The following is a 19,619-nucleotide window of genomic DNA, read 5'->3' as shown; positions in this document are numbered from 1 at the left end:
ATAATTTACCTATTCTAAATAAATTGCCTACATATTTCTTCTGTTAGTATAGCATCAGTGTTGCATAGTGTGCCACAATACATGTTGAGATTCAATAGCAGCTAAAATAAATACATTTAGGTTAGATTGTTGTGATAATCTGCAATAGATAGGGCTAATATCAGAATAGATTTCTACAGAGTTCTGGCATTGCACCTAGTGCTGCAGAGAAGCATAGGCTCTACTGTGCCAGACATGATGAGAACAGGACAGAAGTCTCTACAAAAGCAGAGAGAAAAGTGGAGGAAAGATATAGAAACAGGGAAGAAAAGGCAGAGCGATCGCAGTACTAAAGGACAGCATGCCCAGAGGAAGAAGTGGAGAGAGGCTCATAAGAGGAGTAAAGGCAAGAAAAAACACATATCAGGGATTAAACACCTCTCCACCTGGGACCTCGAGGTCAGAGGAGAAGTTAGGCTTAGGTTACAGTGAGGTCATATAGATAATATAGATAATGAAATTAAGAATTGCACAGACACAGGGTCTATTAAACACAAGAGTTATACATCACATCAGTCACCAATCACTCAATTTGCAACCCTGTTGCAAAAATATTTGTAATAAAATAATGGTAAAATGGTAAATAATTTTATCACACAAAAATTTTATATATTGCCATTAGAACAGCTTTAATAATAATATGCACAATGTATGAGCATATATTTGAGAGTAGATACTGGAATTATACCAAAAATAGTATTAAAATATCAGATAATTAAGACTTTGATAATGAGTCAAACATATATAATATATATTAACAGTCTAACCTGAATATGAATATGAAAATGACTATTCAGTGTAAAATGACTCCCTTTATTGAATGATGCAATAATAAATGATAAAATCACACGATTACTATTTCATACTACTTTATAAATCGGTGTAGAAAACGTTTTCAGAGTACAAAAAAAAAGCAAAAAAAAAATCCCCTCGTGCGCGTTCTCGCGTTGAGTATGCTCGTGTCCGTGACACCTCTCCCCTGCCTGCAGCGATAGGCGACCGTTCTTAGAAAAGAAACCCAGTTAATCACCTCGAGACGAGCGGCAGGACGACAAGATGGCGGCGTGAGTGGGTTGCGCTTAGGAAAGAAAGTAGCGACTCCTTTTATTTCTTTAATATTACAACGGATAAAGAGAATTCGTTGGTGTATGCTTAAATCACCGGATTATAACTTTCATCGCGGAGTAAAATCGCCCCTGTGTTTGAGGTGGTTTATAGAAAACGTCGAACACAGGGCTGTGCTAATAACGTTGCTGTGTCCTTCCTTTCTACGAGACTAGCTGCTGGTGCGCTAGTAGCCGACGTTACTGGAAAACTGGCCAAGTAAAACCCATCGGATTTCGAGGAAATAATCGCCGAAATACACTTTTGGGGACGGCGAGAACCTGCATTCGACACAAATGACTTTTATATTTTCGTCTTCGTGATTAATCGAGGGCCTTTGGTAGCCAACGAGAGATTTGAGCGAGCTAGCTGTCCAGCTAGCATTGTTTCAACGGAACGGAATCGGACGAGAGGAGAGCTATATGTAATCTTACTCGCAGCGGTAGCTACCAACGCGTTAAAAGGACTCACATATTCGATTAAAAACGCCGTCATCTGTCGATTGAGTGTTTCCGAGGAGTTAAAAGATGGCTAGTAGCAGTGGCTCTAAAGCCGAGTTTATAGTCGGTGGGAAATACAAGCTTGTCCGGAAAATTGGATCTGGATCATTTGGTGACATTTACTTGGCAATCAACATCACAAACGGAGAGGTAACGACGATTTAAATTCGTTGAAGTTGGCGTCGGTGTTCATTTTAACGTGTTAATATCAATATGGAATAGGGCCAAGTACTCGGTTAGCCAGGCTTTGGTCGTGGAGGATAAACTCAGACGTTTCTTTCGGTCGCTAAACGTTAGCTGTCACACAGGCGAGCTGTTCCGACTGCTAGCTGGCTGTTCGCTCAACCTTTTAATTAAACCATTTTGTTAATCACGCTCATCTCAAATGTTCTTGTGCTGTGAAAGCTAGTTAGCTTGGCCTACTTGCCAATGAACGTCAGTTTAGCTAGTTGGGTTAGCTAAGTGGTTCCGGTTAGATAACATCGCGTTACATTGACCCGTATGAAATCTTTACCGTTTAATCATTGTCAGTAATACTTTGTTTTTTTGTAATTTAGGAGGTCGCTGTCAAATTGGAGTCGCAGAAAGCCAGACACCCACAGCTCTTGTACGAAAGCAAGCTGTATAAAATTCTTCAGGGGGGAGTCGGAATTCCGCACATAAGGTAAGATTAACTTTTTTTTTTTTACCACAAAATAGTGGGCGAGTGGGTTTTAGTGACGAGACGGCTCGCCAACACCAGTGGCTACTAGTTGCAAATGGCCGCTCCTCTTTTGTTGTGTTTGTTCAACATGTCTTCCTTCTCGCCGAGAAAATGGCGGCTGGGTGACGTCGAAAACAAGTTTCCGGACGTAGTGGTGAGCGTTATCAAGGTGACTGGTATTTTTACCCAACGGTTAGCTCTGTTTCGCGGATTAACACATTTTCTGCACACTCGTACGAAAGCTGAATCGGACATTTAATCTTCAAGACACTACACTTTGCGAATTTCACTTTTTCGTATTATTTACGTATCAACCCCTTTCATAGAAGCATATATTCGTCAGGCTAACTATAGCCTATGTCGGCGAGAAAATCGTTCAATCCAGGTTTCAGGTCGGGATCTAGAGCTAGCAAAATTTTGAGTTATACTTGACGACTGGTCGTACATGTAGATTGAACACGAAGGAATATATATATAAATATTTATATACTTATAAATGTAAGTGTGATATGGAGTTTTAACAAGAGTATTTTGACGCTTTTCTCAACAAAGTCTGGAATAAATAGCCCCTTAAATGGAAACTGGTGTATTTGGGTCCTCTGTTAAAGCAGACTCTAGTTGATTTACTAAATATTCATTTCTGATAAAGTGAGCAGTAGGGGAAAGTACATATCAAAGTGAAGTAATCTAGTGCAGAGAAAATTATTTTGCTCTGAATGTTGTGTATAATTACTATATACTATTCTCTCTCGATATTGTGTGTTCCTGGAGAAAATGTATATATAGGGATTGGTTGCTTAAATCTGGAGTTAGCTACTGAGAGCATCACATGTTGTGGTGGCTAATTAAGTATTCTGCAAGTTAACCTTAGCGATAAGTAGGTTGTTTGTACTAATACCACAGACAGTCCTGTTAAAGCTCCATTCTTGCTTGAAACAAAAATGCACAATGATCATTTTCAGCCATCAAGTTAGTGTGATTGGGGTTTGATGAGCATTTGATGGAATTAGTTAATATGCGATTTGAGACTACTGGGATCAAAATGATTACTTGAGAAAACGTGTGGAGTTGGTTCAGGTTTTCAGATAAACTGCTGTAGTGATGTCTTGTATTTCAGTCAGTGTTGAAAAATCTTCTAGGTTAAGAGCTTTTACAGTTTTGGCATGTAAAAAAGTGTGTGTGATATGATATACACACATATATACCCCACCAAGCACACCAACATTTTCGGTTAAGCAGAAGTCAAACATGTGCCTTACTGTTTATGCATAATGTAAGCATATGTATTTACATATACAAATCTGTCTTGATTTTATTGCTATAAATCTTGCTAAATGAATCTTTCTGTATATGTGGTCCTGCTCCCCTTCTTTTCAGGGCCAGTGTTTCTGATGTTAGGCAGACATTAGATTTTACTTAAGCACAGCCTATATTAGCTTTTAGGTGTAAGATTAAAATGAGTGGAGCTCATGTAATGAGCCCTACTTTGCTGTAAGTTTCGTTCAACAGGATGTGTAGTGTACAGAGTGCAAGATTTTGATTTAGCTAGTTTGACAACACACTACCGAAAATAGACATGGAATAGAATTACTTTACCAGTTGTTAGTATACAAATTTGTTTTCTGAGCATCAAAAATAATTACAAATGCAACTGCAATAATTTACAATTTATTTATGATGTGTTCAGTAGCAACAGGAGCTGAGCAATGCTAGGAAACAGGATAGTCAACAGCACAGCTGTGCTGGGGGAGGGTGGCTGAAATAGCTACAGAAATATGAAAGCTTAAATATTGGCCCCTCCTTTGCCTTGTATCACTATTTTGAAAGAGTTGTAAGAGTCCCTGGTTCTGTATTGTTAATTTATGATGTCTGCTGTCAAAGCTCTATTAACAGTTTGGTAACATGGTTTCAAACAAACTGTCCTCACTTTAGTAAATTGCTAAGAGAGCCTATTTTTGTAATAATGTGAAGCATCTTTCATGAAAGCATCACCAGTATATCTAAATACTTAGAAATCGCAGGAAGAATATGAACTGGAGATCATAATATATCTTACTGTTGAGAAATATTTTGAAGCTAAGATAATTATGAGCACTGTTATTTTAATGTGCTAAGGAATAGACAGAAATAATAATAGTTCATTTTATGTGTTAATCACCATTAACAAAACAAAAATGCTTAATGTGACGTCCTTTGGCTCTCTTGGTTATATTTAATAATGTGTTAGTCACTCATAAAGACCCTAATCTTACCTTTTGTGAGAATTGGACTGAAACCTGATGTTATTTTCAATACATTAATAGCGACAAGCATTTGCTAGGGATGCCACAAAGGATTATTTTTACAGTCGACTAATCACAGATAAATTTTTGTGGTTAGTCGACTAATCGGATCATGTGTTATTTAAATATGAAACATACAGATCATCACACTAGAATGCAGCTGCTATTATATAGCCATCATTCGATTTCAGCTATATGCTAACTAAAAATAAAAACAATCTGTATCATAGTTCATTAGACCTTTAATGAAATATTCAGCTTGTTGCAACAATTATTAAAATAAGTACAAGGCACTGGCTTAAACAACACAAAATAAATATATTAATAAAGAATTTATATATTTTTAGGATTTTCTTTTTCCTTTGTCTCTGGCATCAAACTTGGCTTCATTTAAATCAAATTACGTAGGTACCTGAAACTAAGGAATTCACAAAAATAAAGTTTTGGTCTCACTGACATTACAAAAAACACATGAATGCATGCTAATGAAACAATTCGCCATCGCTAATGTTAACGTTTACAGCTATCCAGATGAGTAAGTACTAAGCTAACACTCTTTATGCTAATTTTAGCAGCTAACTAACATCACGGCTGTGCTGCCGTAGAAGGAAAGTTCTGCCTTGCAGATATTGCATTGCACGCATTTCTTTCATTTTCTTAAAATTATCCCACACTTTTGAATTCCGTAGCTGGGTAGCCACGATACCAGAGCCTGTCTGTATAACGTCCTGGGATGTCGTCCACTGCCTACCCCGGTTTCCACTACTGCGCTTGTGCGTCAAGGACAGAAACGCAGACTCAGCAGTGGGAATTGCCGCAGCAGTTTGGAGAGAAAAAAGTAAAAAAAAAAAAACCAGATGCATCGACTATTAAATTAAGCATCAACTATTTTAATAGTCGACTAATCATGGCAGCCCTATTTGTAAAACATTTTGTGGGTTTTAGGAGGGGGGCAGTGTTTTTTATGCTAGATTAATAATCATTAGTGTAGTAAGTCGTGAACTCTAATGTAATTATAAATACCTCACATTACAAGACAGCAAGCTAGCTAAACTGCACTGTTAACGAAAATGATTGTTTTGAAATATAGTCCGTGTGTGCGTGCCCAAGTAATTAACAGGAGCATCATTCTTCATAGTCAATAATACATTTATTGTTGCCTTCAATGCTTACCTTGTTGTGCCACTAAGATGGCTATGTACCTAACTATTGTACAGATGAGTGGAGACTCGTCTTGCATGCATAGTTCAACAAATGGGCCAGTGAGCCAGGTTGTTGGCCATTTTGTGAACAAGCATAGCACATATGTGCATATCACCAATTGAGGCTATTTGTTTGTTAGCTTGTTTGTTAATGTTAGCTTGATTGAAATGTGGCAAGATGGCTACCTAGCAAGCTAAGGGAATATTAGCTTGTAGCTAAGTGAAAAGCATTCTTGTCAAGTTGTGGCCTATATGTAAGCACAACCATACCAGGGTTGCCAACTCTCACGCATTGAGCGTGAGACACACGCATTTGACTGTCTTCACACGCCACATATTCAATTTCTCACGCCGAAAAAAAATCTAGTTTATTTACCTCTGATCCATATCTATGATTCAATGAGTTAATAGTTCGCTCTGGTGACAACCACTGTTAATAATTAATTTGTGTCCATTTTTGTGAATATATACTGCCATAATTTACTGCTTGCTAGTTAATGTTAGTTTCATTGAAATATGTCTGGCTAGATTCTTAACACCATGTGTTGTAACATGGTGTCAAGACCCTCAGTCAAGACCCTCCGACTTAATGAGTTTTTGGATGTATTTGCATATCTGTCAGGTTTTATTTAACAGATCTCAAATGAAATTAGTTGATTATTGGATCTTAACCCTTGTCTGTGGTTCCTCATTTGGTCATGTGATGTTCATTTTGTATATACTTCTGTGCGTTTATGATCTGTTTTGTATACCGTAATTTGCAGTAGCAGGGCCTGAATTTCAGTGCAGGAATTGCGCACTATTTCTTCGATTCCTGCAATTTTAGCCTTAATAATGCAGGAAACTCCCACACACAATTACAGCGAAAACGTTCAGCAAAACAATAGCTCGGTTTGTATTGTGAGACGGACAGATAGTCGGACAGACCGACTTCTGTACTGGACGCTGCACTCGGTGCGCTCACTCTTCCTCTCTACAGAGCTACGAGAACCTTCTGCTTTAAGCCTGGTTTATACTTTCGCGAGTGATCGTAGCGCGAACCTACACAAACGGCGGAAGTGTTCATACTTGCCGCATCACATTCTTTGCAGTGTTCTCCGTATCAATATGTGGTAGTATAAAGAAACACCCCTCAAAAACAGGAGAATGAACATTTACCTGACCAATGTTGCTTTGTGTTTCAGGTTTGAAAAGTGCTGGAATTTAGGCTAAAGTACTTGAAAATGCTTGAATTTGTAACTTCTTCGTTTCACAACAAATAGCTATCTAACTGAACAGTTCTCTTGTATTTCATTAACAAATATGAGCCTCTTGTAATCCAAGGACGAAACATGAGAGAACGTGAAGACGTTAAGATTGGGCGTTTTAAAAATAAACAACCATTAAATAATGTGATAAAAAGCGAATTATTTCGAATCATTTCGAGTATATGTATAAATATTTAACTTCAGTTTTACGTGCTGGGAAATATTGAAATTGACCTTGAAAGTGACGTACAAGTGCTTTAATTCCACCTTGTAGAGGTGTATGAACCCTGCAAACACGACTTTGTTCATTGCGCTGAGGCGGAGGTCCTCCGCGAAGTCCTCGCGCACGGGCGGAGCCACCACGATTCGCCGCGCAAACCCTTGCGCCGCGTCAAGTATAAACCAGGCATAATCCTCAGGATTCACAGACAGGTGACGGTAAAATTAAGTTATAACAAGCCTAAACAATCTATGCTCATTTCAGAGCTTCTCATTTGAGATGGAGTACAGGAAAAAAGAAAACAACAAAAGAAAGACCAAGGAGAGGACAGATCAGGGTAGAGAAGAACCAAGAGACGGGTTACAATGTATATAGTTCAATGTATATCTTGTTGAAGCACAGCAAGACCTGTAGTATCGCCCCAAAATGTAGAAATCCCCCTTATGTGACACATTTAAGGGGGGAATTCCCACTCATTTTGAAAAATGAATTTCAGGCCCTGAGTAGAAAAGAGAAATAATTAACTATTTCAGTTACTAGAGAAGTAACTCATCTCTCTTACAGCTAACAAATACCCACAGCCACATGTTCAATTTTTTTTGTTTAATCTTTCATGCTGTTGGATGAATGCGTGAGGCTTTGCATTCTGGGAACCATACCGGACACTTATTGGTTGTTGGCATACAGTTAGTTTTTGCCATATGGAGCAATGTGAGTTTCCATACAACCAGTAGGTAGTGTATATGCAATTTAATGTTGATTGTGAGTCACAGAGGTAGGGCACTGAAATCACTTTACTTGCGTCAGACACAAGTCATACATTTGTTGACTTGTTTAATGTCTTCAAGCTCACAAGACTCAACTTGACAACATGGACTTTTTTTTGTACACGGTGGGATGACGCCTCATACAATTTTTGGCAAATCATAAATGGCGGGATTTTAATCTTTCATACAATTATTTTGAGGTTTTTTGAAGAAATGCGTCTCATTGCTGGTGTACCCCATAACTCTGAGGCAGTTTATTATATAACGTTCCTTTTATTTTTCTATTTTACCTGCATTGTGTAAATGGAGTTTTTGGTCAGGAAGACGTTAACTGACAGCATGCTAGCTAGCTAATGCTTAATTGGAGCATTAAATGGTTACAGATTTCACACAGGAGAAATACAGCAATAGATATAGCAATTTAAGAAAAGCTGTGGTGTTAACATTAGATCTCGTTTGACCAGGAGATTGGGTTCACATCTTCCTGTTAACCCTGTAAATAAGTCTAGGCTTTGCCCTTTTTGAAGAATGCATAGGCTATCTGGTTGGTTTATAAGATGTTTGTCTACCGGTTACCTCTATGGTTGGCGCTGTATTTTTGACTACTCATTTGCCTACGAAACCTCAACCATTTCCCCAAAAGTTCAAATTGTAGCTAGATGAGAGAGTATAGCTGATTTTGTAACCAATGTATAATTTGATTGTTTACTGTACATAAATGAGCTCTGTTTCAGAGAAAAATAACATTGTATGGATGTCTACTAAGAAACAATTTCTAACATATTTAAATTACATTAATGCACATGAATAGGTTTTTAAGACCAAGACTAGGTTAGATTCAACTGTCTTACACCTGTACAAGTCAACATAATGCATTAGCCTAAATATCACCTGGCAGCGGTAGGCTGAAATTTACTGCATTTTGTTGACAAGCTGTTGTAAAACACATTTGCAGATTGATCAGAATAGCATAGTTAGTAGGAATGCACCGATCCGATATTAATATCTGTATCGGTCCCGAAATTGGAAAACAATTCTAGATCGGGTATCGGTGACAATGTGACCGATCCATAAAGACAGATCTATTCAGTCTAATTCTATGCTTGTAAAGATCTTTGGAGTTAGTTCAACCTTAAATATCCACTCCAACCCGACTAGAAGTCAACTTGGACAGTTAACAGGAGAGTGAAACACGAAGCACACAGAGGAGAGGTGAATCACTGACTCGTACTCGCACTGGTGGTATTACACTTAGTCCGTTTATACTGGTGAGTTGTCCAAAGCTCATTGAATGCATTACTTACAGAAATAAAATAAAGATAAAATAGAGCGGGGTCCAGTGGTCTGAGTCAGTCTACAATATTCTATGTGCTACAGCTTGCGCCTGCGCACTCAACTTGCTCCCTTTAAAGAGACAGTACACATATTTCTGCCCATTACATGCTTTGTGCTCTGCGTCATGTCTGCGCAAACAAACTAGTGTATAGATTGTTATTGGATCGGTATTGGCTGATCTAAGCCTCAGATATCTGAATCTGTATAGGAAGTGAAAAACATGAATCAGTGCATCCCTAATAGTTAGCCTAGTTAATAAACCTCAATCTGCCACATGTTCAGTAGATTTCCAAAACATGCCAAATGCATTGGAAACGTAAATGTATTTGTGTTTGAATATTCCAATTGCTACTCTTCAGTGCTGATAGGTTGGAAAGAGTAGATTAACATTAGCGTATGTGTGTGTGTTGTTAATCTGTCAAAACATGTTGGAAAGTCAACACCAGAATATTTCCTTTTCAGGTGCTCCACCATGAACATCATACTTTTGTGGACAGCCAACTTATTTTTACCTAACTGAAATGTATTTGCTCTATTAAATAAAATGCTCCTAAATAATCATTCAGATTAAGCCTGAAATCTCTTTAAATGTCAACAAAAAAATCAACCAAAGAAATTTTTTTCAGTTTTTCTGCCCCAGTTAACAGTCGATAATGTCAATTCTCAGCTTGATTTTTATACATTTTTGATTTTGCTGTTTTATAGGTGGTATGGTCAAGAAAAGGACTACAATGTCCTAGTGATGGATCTCCTGGGACCCAGTTTAGAGGATCTCTTCAACTTTTGCTCTCGCAGATTCACGATGAAAACTGTTCTTATGCTTGCAGATCAGGTAAGGCTAATGTGGGGGGCTGGAGTGTACTCGCACATTAAAAAACCATAATCTTTGTGTTTTATGGAAGGACTTCAAAAAAAAAAATTTCCTTTCGTCTTCTCCATAGATGATCAGCAGAATCGAATATGTGCACACGAAAAATTTCATCCACAGAGATATAAAGCCAGACAACTTTTTAATGGGTATTGGCCGTCATTGTAATAAGGTAAGCCTTTAACCACCTGTTCTTTAGCAGACACCGCTGAACTGTTGGGGTTTATTAGTTTGTCAAGCGCACAAACTAATAATCTCCTGGATGTTGGTTGGGTTTTTGTGTTTGTGCGTTCAAGCTGACAAACTTGCTCTTAATAGTTAAGAGCATGTGTGCTGATTCTGGTGGCACTTGGTGCAATGTAAATTTATTTACCCGAAGTCCTATGAATCCTGTAGAGCCCATGTTTTAAGTGCCTAAAGGAACATGCCTTCTAATGCTTAGTATCTGTTTAAGGATGTTATTTTGGGAGCATCATGTGGTGAGACAAGCTGTTTGATGAAGTATTGCTTTTGGATCAGACCAGTTTTGCATGATGTATGAATTTCATGTCTTGTCCTTTTTGCTCAAGTTTTCGAAGCAGTCTGAGCGATCAGCTTTCTGTATACAAATTGTACCTGAAGTTGCCTGACCATTTGTTTTTGTTTTATTCATTTATTGCTTGAAATTAATTGTTTTGAGCCCTTGCAGACAGGCAACATTTGGCAAAGTTAAAGCATTGTGTGAATTAAACCGAGACCTGCCAGCACAAGGTCTGATTTACCAATTCTGGATGTATGAAAACAGAATAGTGGTCTTCAATAATACTAATTTACTGAAGCCTGTATTAAAAAATTTGACAGTGCTCTTTGGAATAAATGTTTACCATTGTGTGTCTGTGAATGCCAGCTTCAAGCTTTTATTTTGTTCATACATGCGCGTTGCATTTTTACACAATTTTTTCTTAACATTTATACTGAACCAGCCCTGCTTTTAGATAAAACTACTGACCTCCAGTTTGGCATTTTTGTAAGTGTTTGATGGAAAAATTGCAGTCAGCTGAACAGACGGGAGAATCTCATGAAGAGGTGCAAACCCCACTATACTCTGCTGAGTCAAATGCTTTTCCTGTCTCCTGATAAACACTGCTTCCAATCTGCAATATAGATTTTGCCCAAATTAGACTTTTCTTTGTAAGAGGATTTATTTATTTTTTATGGAGGACGAGATGAAAAGTTTACAGTTAGTGTGGCAAATGTGTTGTCTAGGATCTCCTGTATGGTCTTAATTAAGTAGTGACAGTTGAGATTAGGTCCAGTTTTCATGTCTGATATAAGAAAGTAGGCAAGTATCTCCTTCCCCTATTTTTTTGGAGAAAATTGCCTCATCTGGTTTGAACTTTCTCCTTTGAGAATTAAGATGGCTAAAGAAATTGAATTTTAAATGTAAATACTGACTTTTTTATTTTTTTACTTGGAGTATTTTGTCTCCCATCCATTCTTATCATGGAAAGGATTGCTCATCATGGTTTTGTGAGCTTGTTTGTTGCATATTTTGGTATGCTTTTTAATTAAAATGTTTGAAGTTATAGCTAGGTAATTCTGGTAATTTACATTTGAACTAAGTCACTATATTTCTTTGGTACGTTCAGATAAATTCATATTCTTATAGTGCACACTTTTAGACCCCATCCAGAGTTTCCCTTTTTTAATTTAAATTCTGCAAATGCCAATGTATTCTACCCTCTTCCTTACTGAAGGTCCCAAGTTGCTGTATAGCCACTGAGTATTATTAGTTTTTAGATGTACAGCAGTAGTACTCCATTTGGATGTACAAATGAGGTAAATGGGTGGGGTCTACTTGTTGGGTTTAGGTTTTTTGGCAGAATTTCTGTTGTAATGCTCGTGCTTAGTTGTGACACACACCCCCTGTAGCAAAAGCTTTTGTTTTGCCCTACCTAACACAAGGGCTTCACACAGTCATTTAGACATTATTCCTCGTATTACATTTGACACAGCTAGTGTTAAATATTACAGAAATGTTGAGGATTATAGGAAATAATGCTTCAACAAGGTCAAAAAAGACAACCTTGCTTAAACAACTTTTTTTGTAATTGAACTTTTATCAGGCTAATGCTACCATCTATTATCTTTCATAAACACTTGAGCCATCTTGCTGTCTTGCTCAAGTGTTGGATATGTGCCCAAATTTCCAGACAGTCCCAAAAGTCCCACTATTAGTAAAGTTCTTCAACTTAATTTAGGAAGCTTGCTGGTGTGAAGGATGGCACTAGGCTTTCTTTTCCCCCTCATTCTGCTCCTTCTCTTCCTGTTCTTTTTCTGAGCCTTTGTGTTGCCTGTCTGCGCTGGCCATGTGGGGTTGTCAGCAATACTGTTTGATGCACTGCACCCTCTATTGTCTGTTTAGTGTTTAGAATCTCCAGTGGGGAAGAGGAAAAGAAGCTTGGCTGTTAGTTCTTCTCAGGACCCATCTTTCTCAGGATTAAACCAGGTCTGAAACCACAATCGCCTAATAATACTGCCCAGTTTTTCCCCCATGCTAGCTTTGTTTTTAATGAATAGCCTTTAACACCTGTTGGCATTAAACCAGACACACATGTTAAACAGAGATACCATATCCAGATTGCAGTGATCTTTTGTGCAGTCGACTAGAAGGCAGGTTTCGGTTTTAGGGGAGTAGGTCTTGGAATGACTACAGGTTTGTCATGCGTAGTGGTTTGCGTTTTTTCATGAGCTTTTTACTTTCTCAAATGCCACTGAATTTTAATAAATGTTTAGAATTTGCAGACTGAACAGCTTGTAGCAAAGGACCTCTGTTACTGAAGTATAATGGCATTGTGCCTGTTGGATAGGGACCTATTGAGTGGCAAGGCCTTGTATTTATTGAAGCCTACAAAGGCTTCTTTTTTCACTCAGGCAGAGTTTTTCATCCAAGTCCTCTGGTTCAGTTTTTTAGATTGTGGGACTTTTGTCAGCAACAGCTGCTTGCACTTGATATGTGAGCTTGTGCATTACCTGAAAAGTGAAGGTGCACAACCCTTTTTCTCCCGTGGAGGACTCCATGAAACACTAACATTTTGCTAGCATTTTCTCTGATCTAATGTTCTGCAATGCTGCTACTAATCTGACATCCTCAGCGTGCAATGCGGTGCTTGACCCATCTGTCCGCAGGACATATTTATTCGTTGAAACCCTAGAGTGGGAAACTTTATTATTATTAATAATAATAATAATAATAATTTCCCCCCCCCTACTCTAATGGGCTGAACCTTAAATATTGCCTTTGTAACAATGTACTGTGTCCTAATTAGGACCCACCATAGTTCAGTTGAACCACTTGGGGCCCAGTCTCCACACATTTCACTTGTACCAGGGTTATTTTTCCCAATAAGATCATTTTGCATGGTTTAGTCTAGGGGTGCAGGAAAAAATAGATTTGAGCTCGAATCGCGTTTCTAACATTGAACGATTCAGAATCGATTCTCATTTTTTTTTAAATAGATTTTTTTTCCCCGGGTGCGTGTGTGCCTTCTCAGCCACCGTAGTGCTAGGCAAAACAAGAAAACCGCTTTGACTATGTGCAGGCATGCTAGTATAGCTACATCGGGTTGTGTAGTGTTCGGTATTTGTTGTTGCGCCGCTAGAGTGTGAAGTCCAAATGGCTCCGCGGTCTTTGAAAGCAACCATTTGGAAACACTTTAGATCAGGGGTACTCAAATAGAAATGTTGACGGGCCACATTTTATTTTTTCAATCACTGAAGGGGCCAGTTACGGGGGAGGGGATGGCGAACGCATTTGGGCATCTGCTACCTGTTGTCATAGAGGCAATCCCCAGCATCATCTTGAGATCGCGGTGCGCGATTTCAAAATAAGAGCGGATAGCGCGATTGAAAAAATTCCTTCGGAAAAAAAAACACTTTTCAAAACAGCTCGCGGGCCAGAAATAGATGGCCCACAGGCCGCTATTTGAGTATGCAGGCTTTAGATTTTACCGTCAACCCGGCCTGGGTTAGAATGAGCTTGATAGTTTGCACACGCATAAAGACGCTACAGATGATATTCGGGAGTTACAATGATTATAACTCCTGGTAAAATAAAGTTAAAATAAAAAATAACTTGGTTCATTGAGCACTCTAGTTTTATCCTAACTAGATATTTAGACATAATACTGCTGTAATACTGAGGACAGTGTGTATTTTATTTAAAATAATTAACACTCTTGAGCCAGTGTGTCTTTGAACATAGATAATGCCGTTTGCTGTGATGGATAATTAAAGTCTAGCTCTTATTTATGCATAGAAATGTAAATCCATAACATAATCTGTAGCGTCAGAAACGGATCAGTTCAGTTAAACGTGTTCAGTTCAGTAGATTTATGCGGCTTTTAGAAAATACTCTGTGTGTGTGTGTGTGTGTGTGTGTGTGTGTGTGTGTGTGTGTGTGTGTGTGTGTGTGTGTGTGTGTGTGTGTATATATATATACATATACACATATCATCTGTGAAGTGGAAGTTCTGGCAGCTAACGTAAGCCTACCCATTTTATAAATGTAACAGCACTTATTTGTGGAAGCACTTTCATATATTTTTTATTTTTGTGATTTGTTAAGGAAAAATGTGTAATTTTGTTCTCAGAAATAGGCAGCTAGTCTAAGCCTAATTCTTGTACGAAGCAATTTGTTTTTTGTTATTTTTGTATAATAAAATTGAGTAGTGACCAGTTCTGGCAGCTAGCCTAAGCCTACCAATTTTATTTATTTTACTACAGTTTTATTAGTTTAATGTAGTGTTCCGAGTGTCAGCCTCAAACAGACATGTTGTCTTGGATTTACCTTTGTGTGTTTAAATTATTGCAATATGTTTGATAAAACCTTTACAATTATAATATCTTTATAAATGTACTCTGCTTTCATGCCAGCAGACCGAAGTAGCTCGTTTTGAATTGAGAATCGTTTTTGAATTGGAAAATAATCGTTTTTGAATCGAATCGTTGTGATCTGAAAGAATCGGGGAAAAAATCGAATCGTGACCCCAAGAATCGATTCTGAATCGAATCGTGGGATTCCCAAAGACTCACAGCCCTAGTTTAGTCAAAGGTCTCCCGTTAGCCAGGTTGTAAATCTATTGCCAGTTGGTGCAAACTTCTAAATCCTCTCGTTCCACATGACAGTAAACTTTGTATACTTATGTGTGAATGTTTACATCGAAGAGTTAAAATGAGGCTTTCTTGCTGCCTCGTGTTTGTGCTGTAACTGGTCCTGAATGTCTGTAGTTGTCAACCCTCTCTGCTTGCAGCTTGATGCATTTATTTTATGGATTATGCTTTTCATGTCTAGCTGTTTTAAAGGTCACATTATATCATTTTAACCCCTTTGTGAAGAGGCCATTTTGAGCCCATATTGAGACATTTTTTGAGCCATTTGCACTAGTACACGAACACTAGTTATCTCAAGGTGTACATATTGCAAAATGATCAGTCAGGATTCAAACTGAAGTAGACCGTTGGGCCAAAATATTTATTCACCTCAGGCTTATTTTTCCATATTCTTGGTTCCATTTGAGAGCCTCTAGTACAGAAGAAAATGTAAAAAAAAAAAAAAAAAAAAAAACAAAACAAAAAAAAACTAAAAGCAGTTTTGATTTTGGCGGTATGCAGTGTAAATGTATTATTCCTTCTCGGATTTAATAAGGTCTCATCTGACGAAATAAATATTGCGGACATGCATAGAAATATCTTTTTAAAAAATGTCCCAAGGAATGTATATAGTGCCACGCCCTAGTCCAAATGTGGCACACCCTGATCCAAGATGGAGGCCCATATACATCAAGAGAATGCAATAATATATATATATATATATATATATATATATATATATATATATATATATATATATATATATATATATATATATATAAAACAAAACAATGTTGAATATCTTGCAGAAAGACCAGATAATTCCAAGTTATAAGTAACTAATAACCAAGAGATTAAGAGGCTAGCTAAGCTAACCGTGCTAGCTAAGAGCCTAAGCAATGCTGAGGAAGTACTACAGTACTTAAATGCTCTAATACTGTTTATAATCTAATATTTGATATTTAGAATGAATTCTCTTATGCACAATTGTTCATACTCACAAATACAGAGTCCATCTTAGACCTTCGTAGTTGTTGTCCCTTTCAACTTCCGGTTCAGCTTTCTACCCAAGCAACTTGACACTCCTCTTTTCTATGATGTCAAAGTATATGCAATCAAAATATCAACTAACAAAATAACTCTGTTTCACCAGTCAGTTACGTGTGTTCTGGAGAACTTGGCTTATTGTAGGTTGGCATGTTTACAACCCAGCTGGCTTATTGGGTTGTGCATGTTTCTCAATCACGAATCATGGCAAGTGAAGTGGTAGTCTTTTCAGATTCAAATGAACTATTGGTTAGAACGGTTATCATCACCTCAAAGGCGTCAAGTTTGTCGCTTTTGCAATTACTTGACTTAGCCACTACCCCTCCCCCAATTCACATTTCGCCAAGCAGAGGTGTGAAAAGCTGGCAATCAAAACCACCAGCGTGCTCCAGTCCAATAAAAACGATGGAAATCGAGTAGATGGATGTAGCTTTGCAATTCAAGAACAGATTGCTTAAAACAACACTGCGTGGTCGCTGATGGGTTGAAAACTGTTCTCAGCAAAGAAAAGGATTGTATAATTTTTTTTATTTTTTTTTGCGATGTAGTGAGCAAGCAAATGAAGGTATTTACCAACATTCTCTCTACTGTTTTAAAGTGTGATACTGATGCTTTTTTTGTTCCTTGGCTCTTAATGACATGTCAAAATACCACAAGGATCAAGCACTACAACTGATCTAAACAGCCATGTACAGAATGAGCAGGTTGAGTGATCATTGAATGATGAGGTACTGCTCACCCCACCCCTATTTTCTGCAAGACATGTCGATTTAAGTAAAGCGTTTTGCAACCACACGTGATAAATCCGATGCTATCTTTTATCAATTGTGTAATTGATGTTAAACAGTGGCTAAATCATAATTTTCTGTTCCTGAACCAACAGAAAACTGAATGTATTTTATTCGGTGATGCTACTGCCATGGACCTCAGTGGTTTACCTTTTAAGCTAAATACTACTGTCAGAAATCTTGGGGTATTATTCGATCAGGAACTCAACTTCGATAAACAAATTAATTCTGTAGTTAAATCCAGTTTTTATCATTTGCGTCTGCTGGCCAAAGTCAAATCTTTTGTAGATCATACTGATTTAGAGAAGGCAATCCATGCTTTCATTAGCTCCAGACTTGACTATTGTAACGGCCTATATACTGGTGTTCGTCAATCTTCTCTGAGACAACTTCAGCTCGTCCAGAACGCAGCTGCTCGTCTCTTAACTAACACCTCCAGACGCGAACATATTACACCTGTTTTGTTTAATTTGCACTGGCTTCCTGTTCAATATAGAATTAATTTTAAAATCTTGATGTTTGTTTTTAAAGCATTGAAGGGATTGGCACCATTGTACTTAACTGATCTCTTAAGTTTTCCCGCACACGAGAGATCCTTGAGGTCATCGAATCGTCTTTTATTAGACGTTCCGAGAACTAGATCTAAGCGTTGGGGTGATCGGGCTTTCTCTGTAGCTGCACCCCGACTTTGGAATAATCTTCCCTTAGATCAGGGGTACTCAACTAAATTTGTCCGCGGTCCAATTTTGGCAGATAGCTGTCACCTGAGGTCCGGGGGGTGGCGAACGCAAGTTGTTGAGCTGGGGTGGTGAACGTAACACTCGTGACGGAGTGTTTTTTTCAATAGCCCCGAAATAAATACTCCGGTTTAAAATTAATTCTCCCGTCAAAATGAATAAATATGGTTTTTTTGGGTCCGTATCCAGTTAATCAGGAATGAGATTGGGTCCGGACAGGACTGCGTTCGGGTCCGGATACGGACCGCGGTCCGCCAGTTGCCGACCCCTGCCTTAGATCTTCGGTTAATTTCTGATCTGAAACCTTTTAAATCTAAGCTTAAGACTTTTCTGTTTGAACAGGCTTTTAATACCATGTAGTGGACTGATTTTGAGAAGTATTCTGACAATACTTCCGATGTATGCATTCCTGATGTTTTTACTGTATATTAATGTAATTTCATTTTATTGTAAAGTGCTTTGGTCACCTTAGTTGGTTGTTGTAAAGCGCTATATAAATAAATAAATCAATCAATCAATCAACTGTAGCAATTGTTGAGCGTGAACTCTGGGAGACGCATGGTTTAATATATGCATTTGGGGCTGGGGTTTGTCCCATGAATGTCATACAAAGCAATAAATATTAATGAGTATTAGTTTTTACAGTTTTATTGAGCCACTGCAAGCTTTTCACTTAACTGGGTGTTGCTTAGTCCATATCAGTTTTTCTCTTAATAAAAATCAATGGCTCGCACATTCATAACCATGACCTAGCACTTTACAAGTGAACAGTGAACTTTGCAAAGCAAAAAATAGTCTTCATGATGTTAATGACAGAACTGCATTTTAAGATTTGCCGATCTTCCTGCACTAAGCTTGCCTGTACAAAGTGTCAACAAATCCCAAAAAAGTTGGGACAAGTAGCAATAAGTGGCTGAAAAAGGAAATTGAGCATATAAATGAAGAGCTGCAAGACCAATTAACACTAATTAGGTCAATTGACAGCATGATTGGGTATTAAAAAAAAGCTTCTCAGAGTGTCAGTGTCTCTCTGAAGCCAAGATGGTAATAGGATAACCACTTCCACCATTGTTGCGCAGAAAGATAGTGCAGCAATACCAGAATGGTGTTAACCAGCGTAAAATGGCAAAGACTTATCATCAACCGTGCATAACATCATCAAAAGATTCAGAGAATCTGGAACAATCGCTGTGCATAAATGTCAAGGCTGTAAAACTACTGGATGCTCATGATCTCCGCGCTCTTAAACGTCACCTCAAACAGGAATGCCACTGTCAAGGAAATAACAGAGAATGGGCCTAGGAATACTTCCAGAAAGCATTCAGTGAACACAATTCACCATGCCATCTGCTGTTTCCAGCTGAAACTCTACAGTGCAAAGAGGAAGCCATTTCTAAGCAAGCTCGTCAAGCTCAGACGTTTGCACTGGGCCAGGGGTCATTTAAAATGGTGTAGCAAAATGGAAGACTGTTCTGTGGTCAGATGAGTCACGATTTGAAGTTCTTTATTCAACACTGGGACGCCATGTCATCCGGACCAGAGAGGTCATGGATAACCCAAGTTATCGACGCTCCATTCAGAAGCCTGCATCACTGATGGTATGGGGTTGCATGAGTGCTTGTGGCATGGGCAGCTTGCATGTCTGGAAAG

At 38.2% G+C, this 19,619-nt stretch overlaps 1 protein-coding gene across 8 annotated transcripts in view; it reads left to right on the top strand.

The window, feature by feature from the left end:
* Positions 1 to 1,051: 1,051 nt before the first annotated feature.
* The window catches only part of csnk1a1 (casein kinase 1, alpha 1), a 32,175-nt gene continuing 13,607 nt past the window's right edge, over positions 1,052 to 19,619 (top strand). For 3 of the 8 annotated variants that reach the window (XM_077022525.1, XM_077022521.1, XM_077022524.1), the window contains exons 1-5: positions 1,052 to 1,793; positions 2,201 to 2,307; positions 10,105 to 10,231; positions 10,341 to 10,439; positions 12,672 to 12,755. In XM_077022525.1, the coding sequence (XP_076878640.1) occupies positions 1,671 to 1,793; positions 2,201 to 2,307; positions 10,105 to 10,231; positions 10,341 to 10,439; positions 12,672 to 12,755 (540 nt within the window). In that variant the 5' untranslated portion in view covers positions 1,052 to 1,670. Of the gene's footprint in view, positions 1,794 to 2,200; positions 2,308 to 2,382; positions 2,516 to 10,104; positions 10,232 to 10,340; positions 10,440 to 12,671; positions 12,756 to 19,619 lie in introns of those variants that run through there. The other 5 variants (XM_077022526.1, XM_077022522.1, XM_077022529.1 and 2 more) reach the window with 4 other exon arrangements.

This window comes from Brachyhypopomus gauderio, chromosome 11 (genome assembly GCF_052324685.1).
Source record: "Brachyhypopomus gauderio isolate BG-103 chromosome 11, BGAUD_0.2, whole genome shotgun sequence".
Classification (NCBI taxonomy): domain Eukaryota; kingdom Metazoa; phylum Chordata; class Actinopteri; order Gymnotiformes; family Hypopomidae; genus Brachyhypopomus; species Brachyhypopomus gauderio.
The sequence above is the reverse complement of the archived record's forward strand: the minus strand, read 5'-3'. Positions and strand labels throughout refer to the sequence as shown.